Source organism: Callithrix jacchus, chromosome 13, assembly GCF_049354715.1.
Source record: "Callithrix jacchus isolate 240 chromosome 13, calJac240_pri, whole genome shotgun sequence".
NCBI classification, from domain to species: Eukaryota; Metazoa; Chordata; class Mammalia; order Primates; family Cebidae; genus Callithrix; species Callithrix jacchus.
The window spans coordinates 79331422-79355116 of NC_133514.1; the positions used below are offsets into that span (position 1 = coordinate 79331422).

At 38.4% G+C, this 23695-nt stretch overlaps 1 protein-coding gene across 2 annotated transcripts in view; it reads left to right on the plus strand.

The window, feature by feature from the left end:
• Positions 1-23695, plus strand: part of MOCOS (molybdenum cofactor sulfurase) — a 79082-nt gene that overhangs the window by 36663 nt on the left and 18724 nt on the right. Inside the window, exons 10-11 of one of the 2 annotated variants that reach the window (XM_002757174.7) lie at positions 16027-16105; positions 18582-18706. The exons of the other annotated variant lie outside the window; for it this stretch is intronic. Of the exons in view, the coding sequence (XP_002757220.5) occupies positions 16027-16105; positions 18582-18706 (204 nt within the window). The remainder of the gene's footprint in view (positions 1-16026; positions 16106-18581; positions 18707-23695) is intronic. 2 annotated transcript variants of the gene reach the window in all.

A 23695-nucleotide genomic window follows, 5' to 3' on the forward strand; every position in this document is an offset into this window, starting at 1 on the left:
TGTTCTGTCCATTATTGAGTTTATTTTTGTATTGCTATCTATTTCTCCTTTCAGTTCTGTCAATGTTTGCTTTATGTACTTAGGCGCTCTGATGTTGAGTACATATATATTTGTAATTGTTATATACTCCTGGTATATAACAATTATATAATTATAAAATGTCCTTTATCTCTTGTGATAGTTTTTGACTTGAAAATCCATTTTGACTGATATAAGTATAGGCACTCCTACTCTCTTTTGGTTACCATTTGTATGGAATATCTTTTTCCATCTCTTTATTTTCAGCCTATGTATATAGTTAAACCTAAAATCAGTTTCTTGTAAACAGCATACAGTTGGGTATTTTTATGGTCTGTTTATTCAGCGATTTTAAACTCTCTGTCTTTTGATTAGAGAGTTTAATCAAATATACTTAGAGTAATTATTAATAAGGATTTGATATTGCCATTTGGCTAGTTGTTTTCTGTTAGTCTTATAGTTCTTTTTGTCTATCTTTTCATTTCTTGTTGTCTTTGTGTTTTGTTGATATTTTATATTGTTGGGTTTTAATTCCTTTATCTTTTCCTTTTTGTGTAACTTCTATAGTTTTTTTTTTTGTAGTTATTTTGGGGCTTACGTAAAATATCTTAGGGTTATAATAGTCTATTTTAAGCTGACAGCAAGTTTAATCACGAACATAAACACTATACTTTAACCTTTGCTCCCCATACTTTAGGTATGGTTGTCAGAATTTACATCTATTCATATTGTGTATTTTCTTTTTTTTTCTTGAGACAGCATCTTGCTCTGTTGCCCAGACTGGAGTACAGTGATGTGATCTTGACTCACTGCAACCTCTGCCACCCAGGCTCAGCAATCATCCCACTCGAGCCTCCTGAGTAGCTTAGGACCACAGGCACATGCCACCATGCCTGGCTAATTTTTATGTTAGAGACTGAGTGTCACCATATTGCTCAGGTTGGTCTTGAATTCCTGAACTTAAGCAATCCATCCACCTTGGCCTCCCAAAGTGCTGGAATTATGGGCATGAGCCACCACCCCTGGCCCATATTGTGTATCTTTTAGCACATATGTATACATTTCAAGAGATGTGGTCTCACTCTGTTGCCCAGACTGGAGTGCAGTGACATGATCATAGCTCATTATAGTCTTGAACTCCTGGGTTCAAGTGATCCTCCTGCCTCAGCCTACTGAGTAGCTGAGACTACTGATATGTGCCACCATGACCAGCTAAATTTTTTTTTTTTTGAGATGGAGTCTCATTTTGTCACCCAGGCTGGAGTACAGTGGCATGATCTCGGCTTACTGCAACCTCTGCCTCTTGGGTTCAAGCATTTCTGCTCCCTCAGCCTCCTAAGTGGCTGGGATTACAGGCAAATGCCACCACACCCAGCTAATTTTTATATTTTTAGTAGAGATGGGGTTTCACCATGTTGGCCAGGCTGGTGCCGAACTCCTGACCTCGGGTGATTTGCTCATCTTGGCCTCCCAAAGTGCTGGGATTACTGGTGTAAGCCACTGTGCCTGGCCCATGCCCAGTTAAATCTTCACTTGCTCTTAGCCAAAAGGCCCAGAAATGATGCCCAGTTAAATCTTTAAAACATTTTAAAAGATGAGTTCTCTCCAATCTAGGCAATATCATTCAGGACAAAAGCAACGGCAAAGGTTTCCTAGTGAAGACACCAAAAGTAATTGCAACAAAAGCAAAAATTGACAAATGACATTTAATTAAACTAGAGAGCTTCTGCATAGCAAAATAAATGATCAACAGAGTAAACAGTCTACAGAGTGGGAGACAATGTTTGCAAACTATGCATCTGACAAAGGTCTAATATCCAGTATCTATAACGAACTTAAACAAATTTACAAGAAACAACACCGTAAGAAAGTAGGCAAAGAACATGGGCAGACACTTTTCAAAAGGAGACATACATGTAGCTAACAATCATATGAAAAAAAGCTCAGCATCACTGATCATTAGAGAAATGCAAATCAAAACTACATGAGATGCCATCTAACACTAGTCAGAATGACTATTATTAAAAGGTCAAAAAATAACAGTTGCTCATGAGGTTGTGGAGAAAAAGGAATGTTTATACACTATTGGTGGGAGTGTAAATTAGTTCAGCCATTGTGGAAGATAGGTGTTTGAGGAATCATGACACTAAAGACAGAAATACCATTTGAGTCTATTATTGATGAGCATTTAGGTTGATTCCATGTCTTTGCTATTGTGAATAGTGCTGTAATGAACATATGTGTACATGTGTCTTTATAATAGAATAATTTATATTTCTTTGGGTATATACCCAGTAATTAAGAAACCTTTCTGGCTCAGCCTCCTCATAGCTGGGATTACAAGCATTAGCCCTTGTGCCCAGCATATATTTTAACATACTTTCATATCTATTTTTTTAATACTTTCATCTTTTGACTTATTTTTGTAGCTATTTTAAGTATTTTTTTTTTACTTTTATGCTAGGATTAAAAATGTTACCCACTACCAATAGTAACATAATTTTATTTATTTGTCTATTTACTTACTTTATAGCAAATTTCATGCTTTCTTATGCTATTGTGTTGCTGTGTAGTGTCCTTTAGTTTCCATTTGAGGAACTCTCTTTTGCATTTCTTATACATCAGGTCTAGTAGTGGTACATTTTCTCAGCTTTTGACTTTTGGCAATCTGATTATGTGTTTCTTGGTGCGGATTTTTTAAGATTATCTTATTTGATATCCATTGGGCTTTTTGAATTTGGATGTCCATTTTCTTCCTGGATTTGGGAAGTTTTCAGCCATTTTTTAAAAATAAGCTTTCTTTTCTTTTCTCACTCGTTTCAACTTTTTAGACTCCCATAATGTATATATTGGCCTACTTGATGATGTCTCATAATCCCCTAGGCTTCCTTCATCCTTTTAAATTCTTACTTCTTTTTGCTCCTCTAACTGAATTATTTGCAATGACCTATCTTCAAGTTTGCTTTTCTTTTCTTTTGCTCATCTAGTCTGCTGTTGGACTTCTCTTATAAACATTTTTTTTCAGTTCAGTTACTGTGTCCTTCACCTCCATGATTTCTATCTGTTACTTTTAACATTTTCTATTTCCTTGTTGAACTATTCACTTTGTTTATACACTGTTCTCCTGACTTTGGTGACTGTCTTTATAAAAGTTTAAATTTTCTTTCATGTAAACCATATTACTCTGTTTCATTAGGGTCAGTTTCTGGGAATTTATCTTGTTCCTTTGTTTGGAACATATTTGCCTGACTCTTCATTTTCCTCAACTCTCTATGTTGGTATCTGTGCATTAGTTGTTTGTCTGTTTGTTTTGAGACAGTTTTTCTTTATTTCCCAGGCTGGAGTACAGTGTCATGATCTTGGTTTATTGCAGTCTTTGCCTCCAGGGTTCAAGCAATTCTCATGCCTCAGCCTCCCGAGTGGCTGGGTTTACAGACATGCACTACCACACCAGGCTAATTTTTTCATGTTTTTAGCAGAGATGGGGTTTTACCATTTTGGCCATGCTGGTCTCGAGTTCCTGATCTCAATGCCCACCTTGGTCCCCCAAAGTGCTGGGATTACAGGCAGGAACCACTGCACCCAGCCTGTGTCTGTGCATTAGACAAAGCAAGCACCTCTCCTAAACTTCATGGACTGGCCTCATCCTACCAATGAGATTGACCAGAGATTCAGGGGGTCACTATCAACTCTTTCCTCTCTTAGGAGAACCAGGTAACTATGTTTTCTATCTGCTTATTGTGAGTTGAATCTGGGGAGCTCAAGATGCTACCTCCATTCTCTTGTGAGTACCTTCACTGTGCCAGGCCCTTCAGAGCTCTAAGACTGAGAAGACAGAAGCCAGTCCTCTAGGGACCTCTCTTGGAGAAGGTGAGGTGCTAGATACACAAATCAGCCCCTTTGCTTTCCTGGGTGAAGCTGAGAATGAGGGGTTTTCTTTCTGATTGTATGGCACTGCACTGGGGGCCAGGTGTCTGGGGAGAAAGTGCTGGAAATCTCCGTATCAGCTTCAGTGAGTCTGGTTTCATGTTCTTCTGGGGTGCAGGAGCCTTTCAATTTAGTTCTAATTTCCATGTCATCTTCTAATAATGATAGTTTGGTAGCTTTCTTTTTAATTTTTATTTCTCTTTTTCTTGTCTTACTGCATTTGTTAATCTTTCCTATATAATGAGGAATGGAGCACTGATGGAAGACATCTTTCTTTATCTAACTTGTTGGAATGCTTCTAAAGTTTCAAAAATAAGAATGATGTTTACTGTAGTTTTTTGCTTAATTTATTTTATTAGGCTACAGTAGTTCTTTTCTTATTTTGCCAAAAGTTTTATCATGACTAAATTTATTTCTTACTGAATGCTTTTTCTGCATTTGTTGGTTATCATAATTTTACACATAGTCTATTAATGTGATGTATTACATTAGTAGATTGTCTATAACTGAGCTATCCTTGGTATTTTAAGGAAAAGGTACTTGGCAATGACTTGGTAATACATTGCTGGGTTTGGTTTGCTAATATTTTATTATTTTGTATTTTTGTGATATTCATGTCTGTTTTTATCAGAGAGATTGATATATAGTCCATTGTTATTAAATTGTTCTTGTTCAAGTTCAAGTACCCAGGACATTAGCACATGCTAATTATTGTTATTTAAAACTGTTACCTATGCATGTTACACACTCCTTTATATATATGATGTGTATAACAAATAAAAAAGAATAATTTTTCAACTCCACTGACATAGTAAGTGGGTTTATTTTTTATAAGCAATAATTGTGATTAATGCAGAAATTTGTTGCTATCTCCTAGAGGCTACGAGATTTGACACTCTATGCTGATATCTTTACAGAATAAGCCTTCATTCCTGTCTGTCTAATTCTAAAGGATTTAAGGTAGCTTAGAGAATAATGACCCCATGATGTGGATGATCCAGAAGTAGAGAAAAATCTTTCAGAATAATTTATAGAGTGTCTCTAGAGCCTTGCATGTGATTGCCCCCATGAGGTTCTTCCATGAGAAGCTTTCTAAGTGCACATACTATTGGTGGCACTGATAATGATGAAGAAAGTCTTCGTGTTATAAAAAGATTTCTAAGACTCAGGCACTGCCTGAGTGTCAGAATTCTAGTGTCATTAAAATTCTTTTTTGTGGAGACAGGTTCTCACTCTGTCACCCAGGCTGGAATGCAGTAGCACAATCTCAGCTCACTGCAACCTCCACCTTCCGACTCAAGCCTCAAGCAATCCTCCTACCTCAGCCTCCTGAGTAGCTGGGACCATAGGCATGTGCCACCACGTCCAGCTAATTTTTGCTATTTTCAGTAGAGATGGAGTTTTGCCATGTTGCCCAGGCTGGTCTCAAACTCTTGAGCTCAAGTGATCCACCTGCTTTGGCCTCTGAAAGTGCTGGGATCCCAGGTATGAGCCACATGCCTGGCCTTAAAATTCTTGTATATTTCATAATAATGGGCTTTGATTTACATAGTTATTCATTTTTCAATTTTGAACAGACACAATAATGTACATATTTATGGTGTACAATGTGATACTTTAATACATGCATACAATATGTAACCAAATCAGTGTAATGATAAATCAGTGTAATTATATAGCATATTCATCACCCCAAATATTTATCATTTCTTTTATTGAGGATGATAGTAAAATCTTCTCTAGTTATTTTGAAATATTCAGTAAATTATCGTTAACTATAATCACCCTTCTGTGCTACAAAATACTAGACCTTGTTCCTCCTATATACCTGTGATTTTATAACCACTAACCAACCTCTCCCTATCCCCTACTTTCTCCTAGTCCTCTCTGCTTCTGGTAACCACTATTCTACTCTCTACTTCTGTGAGATTAACTAAAAATTCCCACATATGAGTGAGAACATGCAGTATTTGTCTTTTTCTGCCTGGCTTATTTCACCTTAACATAATGTCCTTCAGGCTCATCCATGTTTCTGCAAATGACAGAATTTTCTTCTTTTTTATGGTTGAATAATATTCCATTACACGTACACATTCCACATTTTCTTTATCCATTCACTCACTGATGAACACTTAAGCTGATTCCATAGCTTGGCTATTGGGAATAGTTCTGCAATAAAAGGGAGTGCAGATATACCTTCAACATACTGATTTTCCTTTCCTTTGTTATCATTATTATTACTTCAATAGTTTTTGGGAAACAGGTAATATTTAGGTACATGGATAAATTCTTAAGGTGTGATTTCCAAGATTTTGGTGCACCCATCAGCCAAGCAGGGTACATTGCACCCAATTGGTAGTGTTTTATCCCTAATTCCCCTTCCACCCTTTGCTGCAAGGCCCCAGAATCCATTATGTCGTTCTTATGCCTTTGTGGCTTCATAGCTTAGCTCTCACTTATAAGAGAACATACAGTGTTTCATTTTCCATTCCTGAATTACTTTTCTAAGAATAACATTCTCCAACTCTATCTAGGTTGTTGCAAATGCCATTATTTAGTTCCTTTTAATGGCTAAGTAGTATTCCATGGTGTGTGTGTGTGTGTGTGTGTATTTATACACACACACCCACATCACATTTTCTTTATCCACTCATTGGCTGATGAGCATTTAGGCTGGTTCCATATTTTTGCAATTGTGAATTGTGATGCTATAAACATGTGTGTGCAAGTGTCTTTTTTTTATATAATGACTTCTTTTCCTCTGGGTAGATACCCAGTAGTAAGGTTGCTGCATCAAATTATAGTTCTACTTTTAGATTTTTAAGGAAACTCCATACTGTTTTCTGTAGTGGTTGTACTAGTTTATGTTCCTACCAGCAGTGTAAGTGTTCCCTTTTCACCACATCTATGCCAGCATCTATTATTTTTCAATTTTTAAATTATGGCCATTCTTGCAAGAGTAAGGTGGAATTATATTGTGGTTTTGATGTGCATTTCCCTGATAATTAGTAATGATGATCATTTTCTCATGTTTATTGGCCATTTGTGTATCTTTTTTTGATAATTTTCTATTCATGTCCTTAGCCTACTTTTTGATGGGATTATTTGTTTTTTCTTGCTGATTTGTTTAAGTTTCTTGTAGATTCTGGATATTGGTCCTTTGTTGGATGCTTAGTTTGTAAATATTCTCTCTCACTTTGTGGATTGTCTCTTTATTTTTCTGATTATTTCTTTTGCTGTGCAGAAGCTTTTTAAATTAGGTCCCATCTATTTATCTTTGTTTTTGTTACATTTGCTTTTGTGTTGTTGGTCATGAATTCTTTGCTTAAGCTAATATCTAGAAGGGTTTTTCTGATGTTATCTTCTAGGATTTTTATGGTTTTATGTCTTAGATTTAAGTCTTTGATTTATCTTCAGATGATTTTTGTATAAGATGAGAGATGAGGTTCCATTTTCATTTTTTTTACATGTGGCTTGTCAGTTATCCCAGCACCATTTGTTGAATCAGGTGCCCCTTTCCCACTTTGTTTTTGTTTGCTTTGTCAAAGTTCAGTTGGCTGTAAGTATTTGGCTTTATTTCTGGGTTCTTTATTCTGTTCCATTGGTCTGTGTGTCTGTTTTTAATACAAGTGCCGTGCTGTTTTGGTAACAATAGCCTTGTAGTATAGTTTGAAGTCAGGTAATGTGATGCCTTCAGATTTGTTCTTTTTGCTTAGTCTTGCTTTGGCTAAGTGGGCTGTTTTTTTTTTTTTTTTTCTTGGCAACATATAAATTTTAGAATCATTTCTTTTCTAGTTCTGTGAAGAATGATAATGGTATTTTGATGGGAATTGCATTGATATGTAGATTGTTCTTAACAGTATGGTCATTTTCACAATATTGATTCTACTCATTCATAAACATTAGTCCATTTGTATTAGTTGTATTAGCCCATTTTCACACTGCTATAAAGAAATTCCTGAAACTGGGTAATTTATAAAGGAAAGAGGTTCAATTGACTCATAGCTTAACATGGCTGGGAAGGCCTCATGAAACTTACAATCATGGGGGAAAGCAAAGGGGAAGTGAGGACCTTCTTCACATGGTGGCAAGAGAGACAAGGGCAAAGACAGAACTTCCAAACATTTATAAAACCAAACCATCAGATCTCATGAGAACTCACTCACTATTATGAGAACAACATGAGATAAACCCTCCCCATGATCTAATCACCTCCCTCCCTTGATACCTAGGGATTACAATTTGAAATAAGATTTGGATGAGGATACAGAGTCAAACCATATTCTTCTGTCCAGGCCCCTCTCAAGTCATGTCTTTTGACATTTTAAAACCAATCATGCCTTCTCAATAGTACCCCCAAATCTTAACTAATTTCAGCAAACTCAAAAGTCCACAGTCCAAAGTGTCATTTGAGACAAGGCAAGTCCCTTCTGCCTAGGAGCCTGTAAAATAAAAAACAAGCTAGTTCCTTCCAAGATATAATGGGAGTAAAGGCATTGGGTAAATATACCCATTTTAAGTGGGGTAAATTGGCCAAAACAAAAGGGCTACACTCCCCATGCAAGTCTGAAATCCAGCAGGGCAGTCATTAAATATTAATTTTCCAAAATGATCTTCTTTGACTCCATTTCTCACATGGGGATCACATAGATGCAAGAGGTGGGCTCCCATGGCCGGGGGCAGATTTTTCATGGGCTGGAGTTGAGTGATAGGGCTTTTCCAGGTGCACAGTGCAAGTTGTTGGTGGAGCTATCATTCTGCGGGCTGGAGGACAGTGGCCCTCTTCTGACAGCTCCACTAGGCAATGCCCCAGTGGGGACTATGTGGAAGGTCCAATTTCACATTTCCAACCTATACTGTTCTAGCAGAGGTTCTCTGTGAGGGTTCTACCCCTGCAGCAGACTTCTGTCTGGATATCCAGCCATTTTCATACATCCTCTGAAATCTAGGTGGAGGTTCCCAAGTCCCAGTTCTTGATGTCTGTGTACCCACAGGCTCAACACCATGTGGAAACCACCAAAGCTCAAGGCTTGTACCCTCTGAAGCAACAGGTCAAGCTGTACCTTGGCCCCTTTAGCCACAACTGGAGCTCGAGTGACTGGGTCACAGGGCACCAAATCCTAAGGCTACACACAGCAGTGGGGCCCTGGGCCTGACCCATCAAGCCATATTTTCCTCCTAGGCCTCTGAGCCTATGATGGGAGGGGCTGCCACCAGGATCTCTGACATGCCCTGGAGACATTTTCCCCATTGTCTTGGCAATTAACATTTGGCTCCTGGTTACTTATGCAGCAGGTAATTTCTGCAGCAGGCTTGAATTTCTCCCTAGAAAATGGGTATTTTCTTTTCTATAGCATAGTCAGACTACACATTTTCCAAACTCTTATGCTCTGCTACCTCCCCTTTTAAATATAAGTTTCAATTTCAGATCATCTCTCTCAAGTTCAAAGTTCCACAGATATCCATGGCAAGGGGAAAATGCTGCCAGTCTCTTCGCTAAAGCATAGCAAGGTGAACTTTGCTCCACTTACCAAGAAGTTCCTCATCTCCATCTGAGACTACTTCATTGCCCACATCACTATCAGAATTTTGGTCAAAATCATTCAATAAGTCTCTAGGAAGTTCCAAACTTTCCCACATCTTTTTATCTTCTTCTGAGCCCTCCAAACTGTTCCAACATCTGCCCATTACCTAGTTCCAAAGTCACTTCCACATTTTCAAGTAACTGTATGGCCACACCCCAAACTCGTGTTATCAATTTACTGTATTAGTCCATGTTCACACTGCTACAAAGAAATTACTGGGTAATTTATAAAGGAAGTGGTTTAATTGACTCACAGTTCCACATGGCTGGAGAGGCCTCAGGAAACTTACAATCATAGTGGAAGGTGAAGGGGAAGCAAAGACCTTTTTTCACATGGTGGAAGAAGAGAGAAGGGAGAAGGAGGAACTTCCAAACACTTATAAAACCATCAGATCTCATGAGAACTCATGTCATGAGACTATCATAGGGAAAACTGCTGCTGTGATCTAGTTACTTTCCTCCATTATGAGTGGGGATTACAATTCGAGGTGAGATTTGAATGGGGACATAGAGCCAAACCATATCAGATGTGTTTCCATTTGTTTGTGTCATCTATGATTTCTTTTAGCAGTGTTTTGTAGTTTTCCTTGTAGAGATCTTTCACCTCCTTGATTAGGTATATTCCTAAGTATTTAAATTTTTTTGCAGCTGTTGTAAAAGGGATTGAGTTCTTGATTTGATTCTCAATTTGGTCGCTGTTGGTGTATAGAAGTGCTACTGATTTGTGTACATTGATTTTGTATTCTGAAACTTTACTGATTTCATTTATCAGGTCTGGGAGCTTTTTGAATGAGTCTTTAGGGGTTTTTAGGTATACAGTTATATCATTGACAAACAGTGACAGTTTGACATATTCTTTACTGATTTGGATGCCGTTTATTTCTTTCTCTTGTCTGATTGCTCTGGCTAGGACTTTGCTGAGAGTTTTAATCATAAAGATTGCTGGATTTTTAAAAATGTTTTTTCTGCACCTATTGAAAAAATCATATGATTTTTGTTTTTACTTCTGTTTATGTAGTGTATCACACCTATTGACTTGTAAGTTAAACCAACCCTGCACCGCTGGTATGAAACCCAGTTGATCATGGTATATTATCTTTGTGATATGCTGTTGAATTTAGTTAGCTAGTATTTTATTGAGGATTTTTGCATCTATGTTCATCAGTGATATTTATCTGTTGTTTTCTTTTTCTTATGTTCTTTCTTAGTTTTGGTATTAGGGCGATACTGGCTTTATAGAATAATTTAAAGAGGATTCCCTCTTTCTCTATCATTTGGAATAGTTTCAGTAGGATTAGTACCAGTTCTTCTTTGAATGTCTAATAGAATTCAGCTGTGAATCCATCTGGTCCTGGCCTTTTCTTCATTGGCAGTTTTTAAATCACCATTTCAGCCTCACTACTCGTTATTGATCTGTTCATAGTTTCTATTTCTTCCTGGTTTAATCTAGGAGGGTTTTATGTTTCTAGGAATTTATCCATCTCCTCTAGGTTTTCTAGTTTGTGTACATAAAGGCTTTCATAGTTGCCTTGAATGGTCTTTTATATTTCTGTGGTTTCAGTTATAATATCTCTCATCTCATTTCTTATTTGGATCTTATCTCTTCTTGGTTAATCATGCTAATGGTTTATTTATTTTGTTTATCTTTTCAAAGAACCAGCTTTTTGTTCTATTTATCGTGTGTGTGTGTGTGTGTGTGTGTGTGTCTGTTTTTGTTGCTTGTTACAATTTCATGTAGTTCCACTTTGATCTTTGTTATTTCTTTTTATCTGCTGGGTTTGGGTTTGGTTTGTTCTTTTTTCTATAGTTTTTGGAGGTGAGACCTTAGATTATCTATTTGTGGTCTTTCAGACTTTTTGATGTAGGCATTTAGTGCTAAGAACTTTCCTCTTAGCAGTACTTTTTCTGTATCCCACAGGTTGTGATTGGTTATGTCACTGTTATCATTTAGTTCAAAGAATTTTTAAAATTCCATCTTGATTTTATTGTTGAATCAAGGATCATTCAGGAGTAGATTATTTAATTTCCATATGTTTGTATAGTTTTGAGTTATTTTGGGAGTTAATTTCCAATTTTGTCCCACTGTGAACTGAAAGAGTACTTGATATAATTTTGACTTTCTTAAATGTATTGAGACTTGTTTTATGGCCTATCATATGGTTCATCTTAGAAAATGTTACATGTGCTGATGAAAAGAATGTATATTCTGCAGTTGTTGGGTAGAATTTTCATAAATATCTGTTAAGTCCATTTGTTCTAGGGTATAGTTTAAGTCCATTGTTTCTTTGTTGACCTTCTGTCTTGATGACCTGTCTAGTGCGTCAGTGGAGTATTGAAGTCCTCCGCTATTATTGTAGCAATTGTTTTGTAAATTTGGGAGCTCCATTTCCAGTGTTAGGTACATATAGATGTAGGATTGTGATACTTTCCTGTTGGACTGGTCTTTTATTATTATCTAATGTTCCTCTTTGTCTTTTTAAACTGTTGTTGCTTTACAGTCTGTTTTGTTGACTATAAGAATTGCTATTCCTGCTCACTTTTGGTTTCCATTTTCATGGCAATTTTTTCCACCCCTTTCATCAAGTTTATGTGAGTCCTTATGTGTTAGGCAAGTGTCTTGAAGACAGTTGATATTTGGTTGGTGGATTTTTATCCATTCTACCATCCTGTATCTTTTAAGTGGAACATTTAGGCAATTTACATTTAAACATTAGTACTGAGATATGAGGTACTGTTCTATTCATCATGCTAGTTGTTGCCTGAATACCATTGTTTTTTGTTTTTCATTGTGTTATTGTTTTATAGGCTGTCTGAGATTTATAGGTTAAGGAGGTTCTATTTTTGATATATTTCAAAGTTTTGTTTTAAGATTTAGGACTCCCTTTAGCATTTTTTTGTAGTGCTGAATTGGTAGTCACAAATTCTGTCAACATATGTTTTTCTGAAAAAGACTATCTCTTCTTCATTTATGAAGTTTTGTTTCACTGGATGCAAAATTCTTGACTGATAATTATTTTGTTTAAGGAAGCTGAAGATAGGCCCCCAGTCCCTTCTGACTTGCAGGGCTTCTGTTGAGAAATTTGCTGTTAATCTGATAGGTTTTCCTTTTGGGATGCATGATGCTTTTGCCTCACAGCTCTTTAGATTCTTTCCTTCATTTTCACTTTAGCTAACCTGATGACTATGTGCCTAGGTGATAATTCTTTTACAATGAATTTCCCAGGTGTTCTTTGAGCTTTTTTGTATGTGAATATCTAGATCTCTAGTGAGACCAGAGAAGTTTTATTTGATTATTCCCTCAAACAAATTTTCCAAAGTTTTAGATTTCTCTTCTTCCTCAGGAAAACCAATTATTCTTATGTTTGGTTATTTAACACAATCTGAAATTTCATGGAGGCTCTGTTCATGTTTTAAAATTCTTTTTCATTTGTCTGTTGGAATGGGTTAATTCGAAAGCTTTGTCTTTGAGCTCTGGAGTTCTTTCTTCTACTTTTTCAATATTATTGCTGAAACTTTTCAGTGTATTTTGCTTTTCTCTAAGTGTGCTGTTTATTTCCAGAAACTGTGATCGTATTTTCTATATGACATCTATTTCTCTGGAGATTTTTTCATCCATATCCTGTATTTTTTTAAAAATTTCTTTAAATTGGTTTTCACTTTCCTCTGGTACCTCCTTGAGTAGCTTAATAGTCACCTTTTGAATTCTTTTTCTGGCAATTCAGAGATTTCTTCTTGGTTTGGATCCATTGTTGGAGAACTAGAGTGATCTTTTGATGGTGTTACAGAACTTTATTTTGCCATATTACCGGAATGACTTTTCTGGTTCCTTCTCATTTGGGTAGACTGTTTCAGTGGAAAGATCTGGAACTCAAGGTTGCTGTTCACATTCTTTTGTCCCAGGGGTGCTCCCTTGATATGGTTCTCTCCCTCTTCCTCTATGGATAGGGCTTCTGGAAAGTGAAACTGCAGCGATTGTTATTGCCCTTCTGGTTCCAGTCACTCAGCAGGGCTATGGAGCTCCAGGCTGGTGCTAACTGTCAGCAAAGAGTCCTGTGATGTGATTCATCTTCAGGTCTTCTGATCATGGATACCAGCACCTGGTCTGGTGAAGGTGGCAGGGAAATAAAGTGGACTCTGCAGGAGTCCTTAGTTGTAGTTTTGTTTAGTGCACTGGTTTTCTTGAATGCTGATTATGTCAGCAGTAAAGTTGTCACATGGACAGACTCAGGACCTCTGAGTTAGCCAGGGTGTTGCAGATGGTGGAATTAGCTGTTGTTTTCTCCTTCTTTGGAGCAGGGTTTTCTCTTATGAGTTGCTGTAATGGCTTGAGTTGGTTGGCCTCCAACCAGAAGGTGGTGCTTTCAAGAGAATGCCAGCTGCAGTAGTAGAAGGTGGTTATAATCTTGCCCTGCCTTGGCTCGGATGAGTACTTGGGTTTCTCAGGTAATGAACAGGACCATGGAGCTCCCAAGAGATCATTTCTTTTATCTACCCTGATAGATCATTTCTATCAGGGCAGGTAGAGAAAAACCATCAGACCATCAGGTGGGGGCAGGTTAGGTGAATCTAAGATCATAATCTCTTTGGGTGGGATTTGCTGTGGCCACTGTGGGGGCGGAGGGCTGGTTCTCAGGCAAATGGAGTTATGTTCCCAGGGGATTATGGCTGTTTCTGCTGTGTCAAACAGGTCTCCAGAGATATGGGGGAAAGCTGGCAGTGACAGACCTTATCCAGCTCCCACATAGCTGGCAAGGCCAGTCTCACTCCCACTGTGCCTTCCGAGCTGCACTAAGGTTTATATACAGGCATCTGGTAGGCAGGCTGAGATGTTGCCCCAGGCTACAAGCCTCCTGGTAAGAAAGCAAGCAGGGCTCTCAGGCCTTGTTCCTCCCTGCCTGCCTGCACCATTGGCTGCAGCTTCTGTGCTTGTATCTTCACTTCCCATTTGTCTCCTCCTCCAGATTCTACTTAGGAAAGTTTGTGCTCAGTCAAAATTATTACAAAGTTAAGCTAGGAGCTTGCTTTACCCTGAAGCCCTTCCTCAGTTCCACTGGCTGCCTTCCCTTTCCAAGGACCCCTGTGAGATAAGGCTGGGAATGGCTTCCCTGGGGCTCGAGCTGGGGACCAGGAGTCCCTACAGGGCTCTTCCCACTACTTCTACTTTTTATATTTTTCTGGGCTCCCTAAATCCATTTCAACTCTAGGTAAGGTTAAATCCTTCTCTTGTGATCTGGATTTTCAGGTTTTCCAATGGGGGTATGTGTTCAGGGGCCAGCTTCTCACCTTCTCACACTTTGGGAAATCAGTTTTTGGCTATCTTGTGGTGCTTGCAGCGGCAAGTTGCTTCTTTCAAAGTGTCTGTGAATTCTATAAGTTTTCCTGGTATGTTCCTGCAGTGGCTCTTGGGGCAAAAGTTCACAGTATAAGTCTCTACATGCTGTTCTGTCTGTCTAACTGGGAGCTGCACATTAGTCCTGTCTCCTATCCACCATTCTTTTTTCCCTCTGATTTTCCTTTCCTTTGGATAAATATTCAGAAGTGGGATTGCTGGATCATATGGTATTTTTATTTTTATTTTTCTGAAGAACCTCCGTAGTGTTTTCCGTGATGGCTGTACTAATTTGCATTCCCACCAACAATGTGTAAGAGTTCTTTCTCTGCATCCTTATCAACATTTGTTATTTTTTGTCATTCTGATAATAGCCATTCTCACCGGGGTAAGGTCTCATTGTGGTTTTGGTTTGTATACACTGATGACTGGTGATGTTGACCATTTAAAAAATATATATTGACTGGGCATTTGCGTGTCTTCTTTCAAGAAATATCTATTCAGATGATTTGCTTATTTAAAAATATTGAATTACTTGTTTTTTTCACTGTTGAGTTATTTGATTTCCTTATATATTTTGTTCTTAATCTCTTGCTGGATGGATACTTGCTAGATGACAAATACGTCCTCTCATTCTGTTGCTTGTCTCTTTATTCTGTTGTTTCCCTTGTGCAGAAGCTTTTTAGTTTGCTGTAATCCTATTTCTCTATTTGGGCTCTTGTTGCTGATGCTTTTGAGGTCTTATCCAAAAATTCTTTGCCCAGATCAGTGTCCTGAAGCATTTTCCCAAAGTTTTCTTCTGGTAGTTTAATAGTTTGGGGTCTTAGATTTAAGTCTTTAATCCATTTTGAGTTGATTTGTGTATATGGTAAAAGAAAGGGGCCTAGTTTCATTCTTCTGCATATGGTTATCTAGTTTTCCCAGAATGATTTAATGAAGAGAACTGTTCTTGCTCCAATGTTTGTTCTTGGCACCTTTGTAAAAAATCAGCTGGCTATAAATATGTAGATTTATATCTCAGTTCTCTATCCTGTCACATTGGTCTGTGTGTTTGTTTTTATGCTTGTACCATGCTGTTTTGGTTACTATAGGGTTATAGTATATTTTGAAGTCAAGTATTTGTTGTTTTTACATAATGACAAATTTGTTTTTAACCTTTGTTCATTAGGGATGGAGCCTATAGAGGTGCCTCTTGAGGAAAATAGTGAACGAGCTCAGATTTGCCAAAGCAAGGTCTGTGCTGACAGGTGAGACTCTGCAGCAGGTGAAAATCTCAACTTTATTGACAAGCTGGCCCCAGAAGGGGAAAAGAGCAATGCCCTATGCAATCTATCCTCTGCTACCCTTCAGTCCAGTTGCTTCCCATTTCCCACTCACATGCTTCTCTCTAAACACACTCTTGGCTCCTTGGTCTTCAAACCTACCAAGCATGTTCCCTTCTCAGGTCTTTGCACTTGCTGTTCCCTCTGCCTGGTGCTCTTCCCCTAGTTATACCTCCTCAGGGCATGTTCCCTCACCTCTGCCAGTTTCATCTGCAACAGGTCTCTGCTCAAAAGCCCCCTTCTGAGAGGACCACATGACTACCCACATAAACCAGCCCCACCCTTTCCATTTCTCCTGTTGTATTCATCTCCTTTGCATTTGTTATTTCCAAGATATTATATATTTGTTTACTGATCTTTAGTCTCTCACACTAGAATGCCTGTGTTGCTCCCTTCAGAGCCTGGGACAGTGCCAAGAGGACGGTGTTGGGTGGGCAGACAAGATGACACAGAAGGAACAGTCTGGAGGGCATTGCAGCAGTCCAGAAGAGGCCTGATGGGGAGGGAAAAGACCTGATTTGCCTTTGAGAAGACCAGCTAGTGTATGTGGAGTGGTTGGAAGGGGTAAGGGGTGCAAGCAGGAAGGCCACATAAGTACCTGTGTCAGCAACACAGGTTAGACAGGTTAGAGGCTTGGACTAGGGTCAAAGAGAAAGTCAGGAAGGCAGCAAGTATATATTCTGGAAATAGAATAACCTGAACTAGCTGATGATTGGAGGAGGAGGCTGAGGGTGAGGGCAGCAGGTATCAAGACATCTCTCAGGTTTTTAAGGTGTAGCTTTCAGGTGATAACTCATAAATTATATACCATATTATGGATTATTATCTAATCTGGGTTGCTGATGATAAATCATCTACTGAATTCTAGGAAATTTAAAGTGGGGTTGAATGTAATGGCATTGCTGTTTTGTTTATTGATTGTACATGTTTCTTTTATTACTTATTTATTTTTTTTGAGATGGAGTTTTGCTCTTGTTACCCAGGCTGGAGTGCAATGGCGTGACCTCGGCTCACCACAACCTCCACCTCCTGGGTTCAGGCAATTCTCCTGCCTCAGCCTCCTGAGTACCTGGGACTACAGGCACGTGCCACCATGCCCAGCTAATTTTTTGTATTTTTAGTAGAGACGGGGTTTCACCATATTGACCAGGATGGTCTCAATCTCTTGACCTCATGATCCACCCACCTCGGCCTCCCAAAGTGCTGAGATTACAGGCTTGAGCCACCGCGCCCGGCCAATTGTACATGTTTCTAAGTCTTGTTATTGAATAAATCAAATGTCTGCATCCCTTGTTATCTGATCTGATCTGTATCTGAATACATGTGGAATAGCAAATTTTCCAATCTTTGGGAATGTATCCTATCTTAAACTCCAACCAATCCCCTCTTCACCCCTGCCCCAAATCTAAAACAGTTAACTATGTAACAGTTCACTAAAGATTTATATATAATAAAAAGCTTTCAAAGTGTTGATTGCTACCAGTTAACACAATGCACTCATTAGTGGGTAGGTTTGTGCTTGGTAGATGGTGATACTGCATGGTCTCAAACCATATTGCACGTTTTTGTGCACTGCCCTGAACATATACTGTCACACAAGGCAGAAAATGGTATGTTAAATGCTAAATCTACATCCAAGTTGGACCCCAGTCATTAGTACTCTGGGCGATAGGCAGAGGATCACTCTGGAAGTGTGAAGGGCTATACCCCCAGGAAAGCACAAAGGTGATAATGTGATGATTGTGTTTGACACAGTGGAGCATCTTGGGCACTGGTTTCCACCTTGGAGGCTGAAGAGTGAAGCACATTCTACATCTTCTCACCAGTACTTGCACCAATGTCACCAACTTACACATTCATTTAGCACATTTTCAATTACAACAATGAATTTTGGATAAAGAAAATTCTAGAGGATTCTTAAGTTTTCAAACACCAGATTGAAACATGTAGTACTTATCTGTAATTCACAGGCACAGTGTTCATTTTACAAACCAAATGCATCAGTCTGTGTTTGAGAGAAAATATTTCAATCAGGCTCATAGTGAAAAAATAGGACACATTTCTGGGTTCAAGGGCTTCTGAAAGCAAAATATCACTCTGGAAGGTCTCAAAATCTAAGCTTTATGGTTCTCTGTGTCAACAATTACTAGTAAAAGGGTCTTTCCAGGAGAAATGTTTCAGCTTTTTATTTGGTCTGAAAGCTTCACACGAGCCCCAGATGGCAGGTCTTCCTGTGCTTTGGAAATCTCCTTGCAGCATCTGTCACTTCAGGCTGCCTTCTCTTCGGGGCTCATGCAATGTTTTGTTTTATTTTATTTTGTAATCTAACTTTTTGCAATTTAGATTATTATTTAAATACATACTATGTAACAGTTTACCCATTCCCCCTTTCTTTTTCCAGGGTAAATACTTATGATTGTGGAGAAAAAATTTCAAGCTGGTTGTCAACATTTTTTGGGCGTCCTTGTCATTTGATCAAACAAAGTTCAGACTTTCAAAGGAATGCAAAGAAAAAACATGGAAAAGGTACTATATTTTTAATTGGTTTTTAGAGACAGGAGCCCTGGCTTACCCTTGCACACATGCGGATAACTTGCTCATGTCTAGATAGCTGGGGTGGTTAGCCCAGCTTACCCTTGCACACATGCGGATAACTTGCTCATGTCTAGATAGCTGGGGTGGTCAGCCCAGCTTACCCTTGCACACATGCGGATAACTTGCTCATGTCTAGATAGCTGGGGTGGTCAGCCCAGCTTACCCTTGCACACATGCGGATAACTTGCTCATGTCTAGATAGCTGGGGTGGTCAGCCTTTGGCAGAAACCAGTTGCAGTAGCCCCAGGTCAGTAGGAGGAGTGGGATCCAGGGTCCCCGTAAAGAGGCTGGATTTTCAATTACAACAGCTGCCCAGCCTCTGCTCAAACATTCGGCCTTAGTCCTGCATGTTCAAAAGCACAATGAATCCAGGTGTATTAAATAAAAACACTAATAGCTTTCTATGTCCTCAGATTGGATTTGGAATCAAGGAAACCTGGGTTGCTAATCTATCACCAAACAGTGGTGTGACCTTGGTAAATCCTTGAACCCTATGGTGCCTCAACTTCTATAGACCTCAGCTACTCAGACTTTTAAAAGTTTTGACAATTTTTTTCCTCCGTAAGCCATTGTTAGGATGAAATGAGGCAGTAGAGATGAAAGTACTTTGACCCAGATGTGCAGAAAAGATCATTTTCAGGTGTCTGCTCAAATGTCACCTCCTTAGAGAAGCCTGGCTGATTACCCTTTTCAGAACAGCAGCCTGTACCTGAACCTCTGCAGCAATGTAGCAACCTTCCCTATTTCATTTTTCTCAGTGGCACTTTTTTAATAAACATCCTTCTGAGTATATATTTTGCTCATTTATTTTGTTCTGCTTTCCTTTTATAGATGTACGCTCTATGAGGAAAGGGATTGTTGCTCGTTTTCTTTTCTTTTTTTTTTTTTTAATTTATTTTACTTTAGGTGCATACTGTATCTGGAATTTCTCCCCATGTTATCCCTCCCCTCCCCCATTGTCTCTCCCCTACCCCCTGCAACTGTCCCCTGTGTGTGATGCTCCTCTCGCTGAGTCCACATGTTCTCATTGTTCAACACCCACCTGTGAGTGAGAACATATGGTGCTTGGCTTTCTGTTCTTGGGTCAGTTTGCTGAGAATGATGGTTTCTAGATTCATCCAAGTCTCTAAAAAGGACACAAACTCATCATTTTTTATGGCTGTGTAGTATTCCAAGGTTTATATGTACCACATTTTCTTTGTCCAGTCTATCATTGATGGGTATTTGGGTTGGTTCCAGGTCTTTGCTATTGTACACAGGGCTGCAATGAACGTGTACATGTGTCTTTATAGTAGAACGATTTATAGTTATTTGGGTATATACCCAATAGTGGGATTGCTGGGTCAAATGGAATTTCTATTTCTAGATACTTGAGAAATCACCACACTGTCTTCCTCAATGGTTGAACTAATTTATACTCCCACCAACTGTGTAAGTGTATTTGTATTTCTCTCCAGCATCCTCTCCAGTATCTGTTGTGTCCAGATTTTTAAATGATTGCCATTCTAACTGGCATGAAATGATATCTCAGTGTGGTTTTGATTTGCATTTCTCTAATAACCAGTGATGATGAACATTTTTTCATATGTTTGTTGGCCTCATATATGTCATCTTTTGAAGAGTGTCTGTTCATATCCTTCGCCCACTTTTGAATGGGGTTGGTTGTTTTTTTCTTGTATATCTGTTTTAGTTCTTTGTAGATTCTGGACATTAGCCCTTTGTTAGATGGGTAGATTGAGAAAATTTTTTCCCATTCTGTTGGTTGGCAATTCACTCGAGTGATGGTTTCTTTTCCTGTACAGAAGCTCTGGAGTTTAATTAGATCCCATTTGTCTATCCTGGCTTTTATTGCCATTGCTTTTGGTGTTTTAGTCATGAAGTCCTTGCCTATGCCTATGTCCTAGATAGTTTTGCCTATGTTTTCTTCCAGTGTTTTTATGGTGTTAGGTTTTATGTTTAAATCTTTGATCCAACTGGAGTTAATTTTAGTGTAAGGTGACAGGTAGGGATCCAGTTTCTGTTTTCTGCACATTGCTAGCCAGTTTTCCCCACACCATTTATTAAACATGGAGTCCTTTCCCCGTTGCTTGTTTTTGCTGGGTTTGTCACAGATCAGACGGTTGTAGATGTGTGGTGTTTCTTCTGGGGTCTCTGTTCTGTTCCATTGGTCTATGTCTCTGTTTTGGTACCAGTACCATGCTGTTTTGATTACTGTAGCCTTGTAGTATAGTTTGAAGACTGGCAGTGTGATGCCACCACTTTGTTCTTTTTGCTTAGGATTGTCTTGGCTATGCAGGGTCTTTTGTGATTCCATATGAAGTTTAAAGTGGTTTTCTCCAGTTCTGTGAAGAAGGTCATTGGTAGCTTGTTGGGAATAGCATTGAATTTATAGATTACTTTGGGCAGTATGGCCATTTTCACAATATTGATTCTTCCTAACCATAAGCATGGAATGTTTTTCCATCTGTTTGTGTCCTCTCTTATTTCCTTCAGAAGTGGTTTGTAGTTGTCCTTAAAGAGGTCCTTTACATCCTTTGTTAGTTGTATTCCTAGGTATTTTATTCTCTTTGTAGCAATTGTGAATGGGTATTTGCTCTTGATTTGGCTCTCTGTTTGTCTGTTATTGGTATATAGGAATGTTGTGATTTTTCCACATTGATTTTGTATCCTGAGACTTTGTTGAAGTTGCTTATCAGTTTGAGAAGATTTTGGGCAGAGACGATGGGGTCTTCTAGATATACAATCATGTCATCTGCAAATAGAGACAGTTTGAATTCCTCCTTTCCTATTTGAATACTCTTTATTTCTTTTTCTTGCCTGATTGCTCTGGCTAGAACTTCCAATACTATGTTGAATAGGAGTGGTGAGAGAGGGAATCCTTGTCTAGTGCCTGATTTCAAAGGGAATTCTTCCAGTTTTTGCCCGTTCAGTATGATATTGGCTGTAAGTTTGTCATATATAGCTTTTGTCATTTTATGATACATTCCATCAATACCTAGTTTATTGAGAGTTTTTAGCACGAATCACTGTTGAATTTTATCGAAGGCCTTCTCTGCATCTATTGAGATAATTATGTGGTTTTTGTCTTTGGTTCCGTTTATGTGATGGATTACATTTATGGATTTGCATATGTTGAACCAGCCTTTCATCCCTGGGATGAAGCCTACTTTGTCATGATAGATAAGCTCCTTGATGTGCTGTTGCAATCTGTTTGCCAGTATTTTATTGAAGATTTTTGCATCGATGTTCATCATGGATATTGACCTGAAGTTTCCTTTTTTAGTTGAGTCTCTGCCTGGTTTTGATATGTTTGTCTCATAAAATGAGTTAGGGAGGATTCCCTCCTTTTGTATTGTTTGATACAGTTTCAGAAGGAATGGAACCAGCTCCTCTTTGTACGTCTGGTAGAATTTGACTATGAACCTGTCTAGACCTGGACTTTTTTTGGTTGGTAGGCTATTGATTTCTGCCTCTACTTCAGCTCTTGTTATTGGTCTGTTCAGGGTTTCACCTTCCTTCTGGTTTAATTTTGGTAGAGTACAAGTGTCTAGGATTTATTCATTTCTTCCTGGTTTACTGGTTTATGTGAGTAGAGCTGTTTGTAGTAATCTCTGATGGTAGTTTGTATTTCTGTGGGATCAGTGGTGATATCCCCTTTATCACTTTTTATTGCATCTATTTGATTCTTCTCCCTTTTCTTTTTTATTAATCTGGCTAGCAGTCTGTCTATTTTGTTGATCTTTTCAAAAAACCAGCTCCTGGATTTATTGATCTTTTGAAGGGGTTTTTGTGTCTCTATCTCCTTCAGTTCTGCTCTGATCTTAGTTATCTCTTTTCTTCTGCTAGCTTTTGAGTTTTTTTAATCTTGCTCCTCTAGTTCTTTCAATTTTGATGATAGGGTGTCAATTTTAGATCTTTCCTCTCTTCTCTGATGGGCACTTATTGCTATATATTTTCCTCTAGAGACTGCTTTAAATGTGTCCCAGTGATTCTGGTACATTCTGGTTGGTTTAGAAGAACATCTTTATTTCTGCCTTCATTTCATTGTTTAATGCAGTCAACATTCAGAAGCAAGTTGTTCAGTTTCCAAGTGGTTGTGCAGGTTTGAGTGTATTTCTTGATCCTGAGTTCTAGTCTGATTGTACTGTGGTCTGATGGACTGTTTGTTATGATTTGTGTTCTTTTGCATTTGCTGAGAAGTGATTTGTTTCCAATGATGTGGTCAATTTTAGAGTAAGTGCAATGTGGTGCTGAGAAAAACATATTCTGTGGATTTGGGATGGAGCGTTCTGTATATGTCTGTTAGATCAGCTTGGTCCAGCTCTGCATTCAAGTCCTGGATATCCTTGTTAATTTTCTGTCTTGTTGATCTGTCTAATATTAACAGTGGAGTATTGAAGTCTCCCACTATTATTGTGTGGGAGTCTAAATCTCATTTTAGGTCATTAAGAACTTGCTTTATGTATCTGGGTGCTCCTGTGTTGGGGGCATATACATTTAGGATAGTTAGCTCTTCCTATTGGATTGATCCTTTTACCATTATGTAATGTCCTTCTTTGTCTCTTTTGATCTTTATTGGTTTGAAGTCCATTTTATCAGAGACTAGGATTGCAACCCCTGCTTTTTTTTGTTTTCCATTTGCTTGGTCAATCTTCTTCCATCCCTTTATTTTGAGTCTATGTGTGTCTTTGTATGTGAGATGGGTTTCTTGAATACAGCACACCAATGGGTTCTGACTTTTTATCCAGTTTGCCAGTCTCTGTCTTTTGATTGTAGCATTTAGGCCATTTACATTCAATGTTAATATTGTTATGTGTGAATTTGATTCTGCCATTTTGTTACTGGCTGGTTTTCTTTCTCATTAGTTGACTCATTTTCTTCATTGCATTTTTGGTCTTTGCCAACTGGTTTGATTTTGCA